The 13,342-nt window shown below is 36.7% G+C and overlaps 1 protein-coding gene and 1 long non-coding RNA gene across 5 annotated transcripts in view; one reads left to right on the top strand and one right to left on the bottom strand.

The window, feature by feature from the left end:
- GMDS (GDP-mannose 4,6-dehydratase) overlaps positions 1–13,342 on the bottom strand; it is a 336,036-nt gene that overhangs the window by 287,405 nt on the left and 35,289 nt on the right. For 3 of the 4 annotated variants that reach the window (XM_063298811.1, XM_063298813.1, XM_063298812.1), the window contains exons 2-4: positions 9,511–9,555; positions 7,877–7,964; positions 5,968–6,077 (exon numbers count right to left, since the gene is read on the bottom strand). The exons of the other annotated variant lie outside the window; for it this stretch is intronic. In XM_063298811.1, the coding sequence (XP_063154881.1) occupies positions 5,968–6,077; positions 7,877–7,964; positions 9,511–9,555 (243 nt within the window). The remainder of the gene's footprint in view (positions 1–5,967; positions 6,078–7,876; positions 7,965–9,510; positions 9,556–13,342) is intronic. 4 annotated transcript variants of the gene reach the window in all.
- LOC134493962 (uncharacterized) lies at positions 5,541–7,293 on the top strand. Its single transcript, XR_010067624.1, has 2 exons — positions 5,541–5,650; positions 6,811–7,293. It is a non-coding gene; the product is annotated as an uncharacterized LOC134493962 (long non-coding RNA).

The following is a 13,342-nucleotide window of genomic DNA, read 5'->3' as shown; positions in this document are numbered from 1 at the left end:
ACACCTCCCTCACCAACCCATGGGGGGGCACGGAATCCATGTCTGCCCACACAGACTGTAGTTGTGGGCCTGCCTGCACATACCCCTCGTTCCCTCCCTGTGGGCCTGGGACTTGCAATTTCCTGTCGGCTTCCCCTCTGACTTTGGTTGTGGGAAGCTGGCAGAAAGTTGCCTCAACCATGGGATTCAGTTAATGATAGCAACTGGGACTGCAGGTTGCTGAATTGCTAAGTTATGCAGTCATGCTTTACGATCAAATCACTTAGCAATGGAAATTTCGGTCCCAACCGCCGTTATAATTCAAGGACTACCTGTAGATTCAAACATTCATTCAAAATAAAACTAGTTTCTCTGTAAATAACATGTCACAATGCTATAAAAATGTATATAGTAGGGGCATAGAGTTAACCTCTCCTGGTAGGTTACTCCTACATTACTAAGATGGTTAAGTAATTTAACAATCTCTGCCATGGAATAGAATTATATATGCCAGTATATAAACTGAGAAACTTCAACTGAAGTCAAGCAACAACTGGACTTACTCATGGATTTTTTTTTCTCCTTCCACTACTCAACAGTCTACAATTAATTGTGCCTGCTTTGGATACCCTAGAAATGGTTCTACGTTTCTTCAACACACAGCAAATGAAAAGGTATACTGATAAACTTGTCAGATAAAAAGAGATGCCAAGAAATTTGCACTGTGTGATATGAAGTATGGCCTTGTTTTTTCTGCCAAGGTATTTTAACTCTGAACATTTATTTTTTATCACTCCGTCTATGGTATCTCTTGGTCATCCAGGGATTTTACTAATGCAAAATGATGGTTCAATACTTGTTTAAACTAAATCACTTACGATGACTGTTATCAGTGGGAAACATATTGACAGCAATACCCACGCAGTATATCTAACACGTTAGTTCTTCACCGTTATCTCAGTCTTCAAATAGGCATAATTTCCATTCTGTAAATGGGAAACTCCAAGCTTAAGGGCAGTTTCCTGGCCCAAAGTTAGTCAATGAACCTTGTATGAAGCAAACGCTTGGCTTAAAATTAGTACCAATCCTTCTGTAAGATTCCAGTACCAGAAACCGTGAAGAAATATTCCATCCTTTGAGTATAAAACGTCCCAGAGAAGCTTATAAGATCAACAACAACCCATTATCATTTTCAATCTTATATGATATTTCAACTTATTATGCAAGTTGCTTGCGAATGTTCTTTTATTTGGAATTTAAACCTTTGTTTGTTTTGGAAACAAATATTTATTTGGAAATTAAACAAATAAAATGCTTACTTTTGTTTTAAATAATGCTTGGCTTAGGAAAAAGTAGATAGTGAGAGCAAAAGGTTTCTGTGAGATATTAAGAAACAGAACAGTTAAAGAAGTTGTTTTACCAGTAACTGGGAGTTATATTTTAGGGGACTTATGAAGAGAAATACATTTTTAAAACATAAATATTTTGATTAATTGAAAACAAAATATATACATGAAGCACTTTAGACATTAATTATAATGAAGAAATAGCAACAAATATATCTGGATTTGTGAAATATTTAGAGCAAATATTAAAGCAAAACGAATCCATAATCCATTTCAGCACTGTCTGAAGGGAAAAAAAACACCATTTTGATGAGTGCCTACTTGGGCAGTGAGTACTAGAATAGAGAAGCACTGCATGATCCTGAAAACAGATGCAGATTTTTTAATTAGTCACAAGCAGGTACTCTATTTGCACACCTGCATGCTCCAAAACACCTTCTCAGAATCAAATCTGAAGCACTGCAGAGACTTATAGCATAGCATTTATTCTGAAAAATTACTCACAAAGCTGCATTAAAATGAGGATTTATAAAGTGAAGTATGTTCCTATTCTATTTTATCTAGTGATTTTGTTTACGTTCTACAATTACACACTTCTCAATTATCTACTTTAAAAGTTATATTCCTCTATATTTATGATTGAGAAATTTGCCCATGTTCCCTGGACAGACTCATTCCAATAAATGATTTATCTTTGTTGGTTTCCTACAGGAAACCAGACCAACATCCTATTACTTTATTTGCCTTACTTTTAGCAGAGCTCATATAAAATTAACTGGAAGGGGAAAGTCTATTCAGGTCAGTACCGTAGAAACAACACTATATCAAAATGAACAAAACACTGGATAAGCTTAGACTATCTGACAGTGATGAACAGTGCCTCTACATAGGTTAACCTTGTAAGTTACAGTATTAACGAAAACAATATAAAATGTAAAATATCTCCTACCTGTAATCCTGAGATTCATTCACAAGTCTAAAACACACTAAACTGTCCCAAGAGGTTAGGGCCAAGAGTCTACCAAATATGACAGGGTGGAAATCCCATCAATAAATAAATAACCATAAATAATATAGACAATAATACTAGCAAAAGATGCACCCAGTCACCACGGTTCTTTGTGGAACTAAATGGAACATGCATCACCACTGCAATTTTTAAAAAATGAACATAATGCCTATTTAATTATATCCCAATTTTATTCTCTGGCTCAATGTAGATACAAAGTTCTTGCCCTCATTTTATCCTCACGACAGCCCTGTGAAGGTTGTTGGTTAGGCTGAGTGATAATGATTGGTCTAAAATATTGTAACATAGTGAGCCCCATTAGAGAGGACTTGAATTTGTACCTCTCCAATTTTGTTGCAGTAATGCTACCAGTACAAAATCAATCTAGTAGTACAAAGCATAAAACAGTCCACTGGATCTGGGAAAAGGCATAAAAAGATTGCATTAAGCTCCTAGAAGGTCCTAGCAGAAAACCAATAAAATGATATATAACTATATATGAAAGCTGCAAAAAGACATCAGATTGGAGAAATTAATTGGTGGACATTGTTGGCAATTCAAGTAGCTTTAATATTAGAGGTGGAGGGGAACATATATGTTATAAATACCGTACATTAATAGTAATTTATATTACCTGAAACAATGCAGCCTACATATTTGTGTAGATACATATACACAACTATGTATATGATAGCTGTGTCACAGTATAATGCTACCATAAATCCCCATGTAATGTAAGGAGAACAATCCTAGCAATACTTAAGATCAGGAACTTTCTCCTCCCCTCTTCTATTCCACTCATTCAAAACATTTTCCAATGAACCATTATCCCTATTCCTTGATTATGGCTAAGTTTTACTGTTTTCTGAAACATCTCAACTACTTAAACCACTATTTGAAGATTGATTGTTTCAAGCATATTTAATATTAATCAACAGCCATTTACCTTTTGGTAGAGAAAGAGGGAACAGAAGAGCTGATTCTACTTTTTACACGATAAATATTGGCTGTGGAATTCTGGGAATTGCAATCCTACTACTGTATGGGATTGGGGAAGGCTGATAGAGTATGTCCCCATGACTGTAAAAAATTAAGATGATACTGTTAGGAAAAGAGAAGGATATGTGCAGAAGAAAACTGACAGGGTTAGGGTTAGTGATAATCGATTTGATAAGTCTATAGAGCCGGGGGGAGGGAGTGTGTCAGAGAAAGGTACACTGAATCAGAGACAATTCTGCAGGACTGCAGCAAGGAAATGCTACAGATAGTAGTTTGATGACCAACAAGCAAGGGGGATAAAAGGAAGAGACTATAAATCAGAGGAAAAAGTACAAGGCACAAAATGATCAAAAGAAGCAAGATACAAGTATTTGGCATATAGAAGGAAGAAGTAAAGGAAATAACATGCAAGCAGAAAGGAAGACCATAGGTGTGTTGTCTCAGTTATTAGAGTAACAACCAGAGATTTAAAATAAATCGTAAAAATGCAAAAGATGCGTAAGAAATTTAATGTGGGTGCAGTTGTTAAAACACACACAAAATATTAATCACCCCAAAATTACCTTGAGCTGAATTTGAGATTTATTTGAAGTGCTATTATCTGGTGGTTGGGTTTTTTTTTGGGGGGGGGGGTATTTGGAGGATTTTGGTGCAAGTGCCTGGAGAAATCCATGCAGTTTTCTTGGCAACATTTGAAGAAGTGGTTTGTCATTCCCTTCTTTCTAGGGCTAAGGGGGAGTGACTGGCCCAAAGTCACCCCACTGGCCATAGGATTGGAACTCATGGTCTCCCAGTTTCTAATCTCATGCCTTTAACCACTACACCAAACTGGCTCATAAGCTGTGAACCATTTTAGGAATTTGAGTTATAAAATGTAATAGTAGAAGTAGTAGTAGTAGTAATCATCATCACCACCACCACCACCACCATCTTGAAAAGAACAGATCCAAATGCTTATTAGCAAAAATCCTGTAAGTTAAGAAAGTACAACAGTGCCTACAAAAGCCAACATTGACCAAAGTTAATACTACTACTGAGTGACAGAAAAGTATAAATTATGAATGTGTGTATGTATGGAAACAAAAAGACACACAGAAATGCACATGTGGAGAGCTAAACAAACACAAAAAAGATAGTAAAAGCATATTTTCATCTCCGTTTCTTATCTTGTGTGTAAATACAGGAGAGGTAGTGATGTGGGAAATTATCCTGTTTAATTTCATATCACTCACCAATTCTTTCAAATAATTCAAATTAGCGACATGAGAATAAAATAAAACAAAAATGAACAGGAAGGACGAACAACATATAAAAACAGTTTTGTAAACAGTTTTGTACAGAATATTCACAAATTTGCTTAGATCTTATGACCTGTCAAAGATTCAAAAGCTGATCCATCAGTAGGGCATTCAAATGCAGCCAGGGTGGAAGGAGCAGTGGAAATGACACATATACAAAACCCTCACGCAAACAGAAGTGTCAACTGCATGCTCTGATAAGTCTAAGCCAACGTTCACAAATAAAAAGAATGTTGGATTGGATCCAAACCTGTTTAAGTGAGTTGAAGGCACTTCAGCTTGGCAGAATATCCTATGTCTGATAATGTCCCTCTTGTACTGCAATGCCCCATCCAACATGCCATGCCTTTCTGAATATTCCAACAATATTCAGATAGGTAAGGTGCTATTGTGTCACTATTTCCAAACTTGAAGGCAGAGATTCTCAAACTGTAAGTCATGACCACCTAGAGAATCAAGGTGGGGTTGCAAATGTCTCAGTGGCCAGAAAGGCTGAAAGGTAAGTGGGGGAAGAACAGAGTGGTCTGCAGAGCTTCAACTCCTGGCGAAGAGAAAAGGGAAGGAACCCATACCATGTACAGTGCATGGCCAATGGGGATCAGAGGCCCCTGCAGGGTCGCCTCCTCAAAGTGGGAAGAGATCATAGTTCCAAACCCACCACATTGCTGATAAAACAGGTGCACTTGCTTGGTCATTTCCAATATGATGGAATGGTACTCCCCTAACAAACCGAGAATCTAGCACTAACTCAGTTTGTACATATGAATATGTAGTTCCTCATTGTTTATATAAATGTATTTTGATCGAAATATTGTACATGGATATTTAAAGGTTATACCTGTATTTATTTACTGTATATAACAAGAAAAGTTGCAAGAAAAAAAATTGCTTGAACAACAAGCACTGAAGCAAAAAGAAGTGCAAAAAGTGCAAAAAGATGAGTCCTACATCATCCAAGAGTACTGAAAACTCCAAACAACTTTCAATTGAGAAATTATCATGGCTAAATAATCCACAAGGTAAGTCATCTGTCTTCTCTGTATTTACTTATATGTTTATACACACAAATCATGCTTCTCCCCTCCCATATACATATATACATGCATGCACACACAGACACCCTTTTGGTACAGCTTTATTTTACTTAAACCATTATTTAAGGTTTCTTTTGTATTTTTTCATCCTCAATATTTTGTTCATAAATATATATTTAAATGAAATTAAAAAGTGGGATCTACCGAAGTAAGTAGCAGCAAAATATACAGAGTACTACATTTTTGCTTATAGATAATCACATGTTTCTTTTGAAAGATACTTGTTTATTAATAGTACTTACTTTAACATGACTCTGTGCTCCAAGATTGTAAATTTCAGTGGGCTTCACTTCATTAATTATTTTCACCAAGCAAGTACTATCTGTCAGATCACCATAATGTAGTTTCATATCTTCAGGTTTAAAAAAACATAGTTAAAATCATGTAAATTTGACATGTGTTGTTCTCATTTCTATTTATACTTCTCTAATTTCTTTAAAAGTCAGAGAGTCATATATTTATATTATAACTATAATTAAATGCAGATTGTGGCTTTCTAATAATGTACTGCACTCCATTCTTCATAATTTACTAAGTTGGACAGTATTTACTTTGGAATGTAAGTCACTGAGTGGTAAATCATAGGTATTCTGAATTTAATTTGCATTAATTAAATTACATGAGATATTAGATTTTGTACCAATTGCCTTTCTGGTAAAAATGTAAAAACTATGATTAAAGAAAAATTAAATAAAAATGACATATATTATAAAAAGTCTACTGAAAACATTCAAAATCCTATTTATTTTCAATATATTGTCCTACTTCAGTTTCTCTAAAACCATTTATTCTATAAGTCACAATATGCAAAACATGTTTTCTTATATTTTTCCTGCTCTGTAACTGGTTCCCTGAATTATATTCAAAATGTAGAATAAGTACATGGGAGATTGCAGTTAAGTTGTAAATATGTATTATATTATTATTACAATGGCCCTCATTATCTGCAGTCTAACTATCAGATAATTTTTGATATCCATGATAAATAAAGAAGAGACCTATAGATGTAAAGGATTTGGCCATGATTTTGTTTATTTTTTGTCACTTCAATCTACCTGTATCTGCTCCTTCCCCACCTTTCTCAGGCACAGCAGATCTTACTGGATCAAGCCCACACATGAGCCTCCACATGGCGTCTGGGATTCGTGGTCACTTGGCTGGTGACGGAGGGGGTTACTCACTTGCATTACCTGGCTCACACTGGATTCACCACTCTACATGGCTCTTTTGACATCTTGGTGGAAGGTCCTCTCAATCATATTGCTGGATCCTATTGCTACACACAGAGCCACGTGGAGGACAGAAGTTAGCACGAGCCATTGTACAAGTGGGATGTCTCCCTTCATCTCCCATCAAGGAAGCTGCATTGAAGAAGGGGGCCAGCTGCACAAGGAAGCTCATGAACCCTCATATTGGACTGAAATTTGCCATATCCAAGTGAGGAGGAGGAACAAATACAGGAACATTGCTCAAACAACATCTATGAGAGGAAGATGGAGGAAGTGGGTGACCATTAGGCTCCAGAACCTAGCCCCAATTCTCATAAATTCAAGGTCTTGTTTTTTGCAGTTTTATTATCCATGATTTTGGATAACAAAATTGTGTTGGAACAGAACCCTGCCAAGTAATGGTCACCTGTACATTAGTTTGTTATAGACGCCTGACGTTAGTAACTAGATTGGTTAGCAGGCTGCCTTGCTGTAATAACTGAAATTTTGATATCTGATTACCAAATTCATTTTACTGCTAACATGTTGATTTACTGCTAACATATTGATTTCATATGGATATGCAGAAAGGGACTTGATAGACAGTGTAATTTGTATGACTAAGAAAAGAATGATGAACTGGTTCTAATTAATCAGGAAAATTAACAAACCTGTATTTCTATCCTAAAAAGTCCTCTTACTTTACTTTTTTATTGATTATTAGTGATAACATCAACATTTTGTACTCTGTTCCAGTTGAAATTAACAAAACATTTTTCCAATTCTGAAAAAAGAATTGAAGCCAGACGAGAAAAGATGTCCACATAATTAGTCTCAGTGATCACTCTGCTGTCTGATACAATCTTATGCAAATATTAGAGATAGAAACAAAACCACATCGTATGTGTCTATGTATCCCATCTCACTTTCAACAAAGACTTACTTCCTTCTGTGTGAGCCTGTGGGTTCTTGTAGAGATGTTCAATCCGTCCTGTGTTAAAAGAGCTAGATCTACGAACAATTCCATGTACCTGCAATTTAACAGAAGCACAGAGAACATTCAGCTTTTTGGTATTTAGCTCTACGGTATGAGATGTTATGAGATCAGTTTCATGATACAGAAGTGCCCAATTCAAATAGGAAATCAAGGAACAGCCATAAAGATCCAGGAGAAATACTGAATAACCTTTCCACACCACAACATTATTGTCCAACAGTTGTCAGCTGAGCTCACAAATGTGGCTGGGCAAAAGCTACTTAATGGAAACAGCTGCATGAAAATAATGACACCTTTCTCCATACTGTTCCTCTTGTTTAACAATCAGACATTTCTGGCACACATCTCTAGCCTATAGAACTTATATAATTATAAATATTTGTACTTAATCTCTTCATGGCTTCACGTTGACAATATTCGTGCGTCTTTCTTCCCTGAACAATGGAAGGAGGGAGATTTTTGCTAAACAAATAGCAATGTTTAGTTTATGCCTAGCCAACCTTGGCCAAACTCTAAATGCTAAGTGGGATCAGAGCTGGAACTGTTTGGGTGACAGACTACAAGGATACCCTAGGTTTGTAGGTTGGACTGGAAATAAAAAAAATCCCAAAGGCAGTGGCAAGCCACTTCCATACTGGTGCAAAGAAAACAATACCAGTATGTCCATAAAGTCACCAGGGGCAAGCTCAACTCTCTAGACTTAAAATCTATCTGTTTGCCTGGTGCTGCTTTCATTATAAATATGTTTGTTCCTAGTAAATAAAGTAAACTCCCCTTTTTTTACTAGAAACAAACATACTTATAATTAAAGCAGCACCAGGGAAACAGATAAAATTTAAGTCTATGACTTGGTAGGATCCTTGATTTTACTTCAGTTGCTCTCTTGTTCTTCCTTTTGCTTATGTTAAAAGACATGTTTTCTAAGTTACAAGTATAAAAGTAGCAGCATCATTTTACTATTACGAAATATACGGAATAATCTTAGAAGTAACACAGAAGATGTAAACTATTTGTATTTGTATTGCCCATGACAGCAGAAACATTTTAAAGTACAAGAGAATTGTTATACTACTATGACAGCTAAATGGAAAAGGATCAAGTTCATTAATGAGATACCACTTTTCAGCTTTTTATTCTGTGTCAAAGCATTACCAAAGTTCTAACATTTCATGACTGCTGAAACACAGTTCAATTAATTTTTTTCAATGTCCCTACCCCCACCCCTGCAAAATACCTTCTTTAGGAGGCATTTCAAAATGAGTTAAGTTTTTCCTCTTGCATTGTAACATATGAATTTAATGCAGCCTTGCCTTGCGCAGGCTGCTGTTTATCTGAACAAGCAGGAAGTGTGGAAAAACAGCTATACCCTGAGGATCGGAGGGATTCCACCATTGCACTCTCCATGATAAACAGTACAATGCACTGGCATGATTACAGCCCATGTTGCACATTCTTTTCAAACATTTTGATTTCTTATCTAATGCTAAATGGAAAACATAAGCAGAGAGTGACAGCAACAAGGAAGCTCTGTCCAAATTATTCCATGAGTCTGCAGTCAGTCAGTAAGACTAGTCACTCACCTCATAGCCCTTTTCCAGCAGGAACTCTGCCAAGTATGAGCCATCCTAATGAGAAGATAGGAAAATGTTATGAAAGTGTTAAGACTGTCTTATCTCTGTGTGGAAGCTGTCAGCTTTGGTCATCTTAAGAACACTGTAAATCAGTAACAAACTGGTAATTAACAGCGTACATGGAAAGTTCAGTGAATACAAGCATTTACATGTTAATCAATCAAGAATGAGGAACTTAGTAATTCAAATAATGTCTCTGTGTTTCAGCATATAGAACAATAGGTGATTAATTCATTGAGACTAGCTATTGTTGCTTACTTTTAATTTGTCACGTTGCAAAATCTTCTGAAGTGCATTATAGATAGATATCTTTATATGCATGTTTTACAACAGCTTTGCAGTCCACAGTTCTGGTAAATCAGAATGGAGATGGACTTGAAGAAGGAATCTAATGACCTTTTTGTAAGCATCAGTTTAGCCCAGAAAGAGTGGAGGGTGTGTGGAAGAAAACGCAAGACGACCTGGTCTTGGTTCTCTTTAGTATAAGGGGGAACAGAGAGAATCTCCCTTTCAGGTGATTCTGAAATTATACCCAATAACAACAGACTAGAGTTCCAGTAGTTCTTGTGCTGTCTGATTCCTGACTTACTCTACCTCAAAGGGCTGACAGTTCTGTTGGGACTGCAATACCCCAATTAAAACAATTTATTCTGCAGCAAAACCACTCTCAAGTTTATTTAGGGTAATCACCAAGGACCTGCAGTATAGCTATCCCAACACAACTTTCAAGCAATTCCTATGCATGCAAAGGGACTACACATGTGCATACGCACATGCACGTACATACACTTTGGATAAATCTAGGCAAAATTATATATGATTTATACCGGTGGCACTGCGGGTTAAACTGCTGAGCTTGCCGATCGGAAGGTCAGCAGTTCAAATCCGCATGACGGGGTGAGCTCCCGTTGCTAGTCCCAGCTCCTGCCAACCTAGCAGTTCGAAAGCATGCAAATGTGAGTAGATTAATAGGTACCGCTTCGGTGGGCAGGTAACGGCGTTCCGTGTAGTCATGCTGGCCACATGACCATGGAAGTGTCTATGGACAAATGCCGGCTCTTCGGCTTTGAAACAGAGATGAGCACCGCCCCCTAGAGTCGGACATGACTGGACTTAATGTCACGGGAAACCTTTACCTTTTTACTAACGATGTTTAGGCATGAGAGGCCCCACTTACAGTATGCTTCACACTACATTAAGCAGGGTATGGACAAAGTTTGCAAAAATAGAAAAATATAGCAAGGCATAGTGAATATCGCTGTTGTGAATTAGAATTAGAATTAGAATTAGCTATAGTTTTTTTTTCTTATTTCATGCCCTAATCTCTTTGCCATACTATTGTTCTTTTTCTGATCTTTGCACAACACTGCTTATATCAAAAAAGAATAGTGTGACAGGTATGTAGGTATGCTTTTAGAAGCTTTTCATTATCCATACAGTTTCCTTAATAATACAGGTAGTCCTTGTTTAGCGACTCTAATGGGGACTGGCAACTTGGTCGTTAAGCAAAACGGTTACTAAGGGAAATTGCAACTGTGCTTATGATCTTACTTCAGCTTTGTTTTGCTTTAAGGTAAAGGTAAAGGTTTCCCTTGACGTAAAGTCCAGTCGTGTCCGACTCTAGGGGGCGGTGCTCATCTCCGTTTCAAAGCCTTGGAGCCGGCGTTGTCCATAGGACACTTCCGGGTCATGTGGCCAGCATGACTCACGGAACGCCGTTACCTTCCCGCCGAAGCGGTACCAATTAATCTACTCACATTTGCATGTTTTCGAACTGCTTGGTGTGCAGAAGCTGGGACGAGCAACGGGAGCTCACCCCGCCGCGCGGTTTCGAACCGCCGACCTTCCGATCGACAGCTCAGCGGTTTAACCCGCAGCGCCACCGCGTCCCTGTTTTGCTTTACAGACCTGCAAATATCTTAAATGAAAGGATTGGTTGCAAAGTTATCGGCTCTGCAGGGGATGGGAGAAGAAAAGCAAGCAATTTCTGTAGGCAAACTTTCCTTTGCCTGACCCTTCCCCCCGCCACCACAGAGCAGAGAGATTGGAGAAGAAGGGATTTCAAAAGAGAAAGCTGTTTGCTCTTCTACACATCGAAAGCAATGCAATCACATTGGCAGAGGGAAAGGGTTGCTGAACGAGTGGTTGGTAAATGAGGACTACCTGTATCACTAATTTCTACTATTACAAATATTAGGAATATTACAAATATAAAGTCCATCTGCTTCCTAGAAACTGTACAATGATACAAACATTTGTAATGTGATCATTTTAACAAAACACTTTACAGTGTAAGCTGCCATGTGAAAGAAAGCAAAAATTGTAAAGTATAATTGTTCAGTTTGGAACTTGAGATGTATTAGATAGCTTTATACCAATTAAGATATCCAGAGATCATTCACTGTACCACCAAAGTAGCAATGCAAGAACCCAGTCTGAGTGACAGCATATAGAACACGAATTACACATTTCATTTTTTATTCAGAGGGTGGGTGGGGGGCATTTCCTTCATTCAAAGCAATAAAAAGAGAAGATAAAAGTCTGCAGATTACTGTTATAATTACTGTATAATTATAATTGTATTATGATTACAAATTATAGTTATTGTAACAATTAGACTTATTATTTCTCCCTACACTTTAAAAAGAGCCGGGCTTGATTCTGAGTACGATATAATCAAATGGCAGAAGTATTTTAGTGCAAAATAGACCTAAACACAACAGCACCCCATCAAATTCTTCTCACCAGAGCTGTTTCAAACTTTCCAACCTTGCTGGAATATTTTAAACTAGCTGTGGCATTCACTTCCTCTGTATTTCCTTTCCAGGTCTATCAAGTGACAGAACATGACATGATAAGTGAGTGGGAAACAAGCAACTATTAGAAGCTAGTAACTTTAGGACTTACTACATTACAGCAATATGTATCACTTGCCTTGCTTTCTTTCCAGCAAGATGGCGCAATAAACATCCTCCTCAAATAATCCCACAAACTGCAAATTTACAATTTATTTTGTCTCTGGACTTTCAAATACTCCAAATTCATGATCTCCAATATATATTTATACATACCCATTTCAATTTAAGTATTTAAAAAACCCAAGAATTTTAGTTCAGTTTATGGAGTTCATCATTTTTTTTCACTAATTATAGTTACTGTAACAATGAGACTTATTATTTCTCCCTACACTTTAAAAAGAGCCAGGCTTGATTCTGAGTACAATATAATCAAATGGCAGAAGTATTTTAGTTTCATTCTATGTTCTATCCCATAGATAATAAATTCTGTAATCATTGCAATTATGGATCACTAGAAGTTCTATCTGGTATCAGTGGATTTTTTTTAAATAAGAATTTTATTAAGTTTCAAGCAAAGATAAAAGCTACAGAAAAACAAAAAACTACAAAGAAAAAAAGGAAAAAACTAAAAAAATGTAGAAACACAAAAGAAAATTTTTCAAAATTACAAAAAGAGGTGACTCCTGACTTTTAACAGCAAGGATATACAACAATTTTCCATAATCAATCCCTTATTCCATATTAAACCAAAATCACATTATTTCTATAAGTCATTCCATTGGCACATTATAAAAATCACTAAATACAGTTACTCCCTCCCCTTATATTAAAGGAAATACACACACACACACACACACACACACACCTCCTAATCAACTTCCCCCCAAAAGATAACATTTATTTCCTTCCTACTACTATTCTATACATTCCTGTCTACTATAATAAAGATCAAACTAAAAAACATATAAATTATCTGCCATTGT

The sequence above is a fragment of the Candoia aspera genome, chromosome 3 (genome assembly GCF_035149785.1).
Source record: "Candoia aspera isolate rCanAsp1 chromosome 3, rCanAsp1.hap2, whole genome shotgun sequence".
Lineage (NCBI taxonomy): Eukaryota > Metazoa > Chordata > Lepidosauria > Squamata > Boidae > Candoia > Candoia aspera.
The sequence above is the reverse complement of the archived record's forward strand: the minus strand, read 5'-3'. Positions and strand labels throughout refer to the sequence as shown.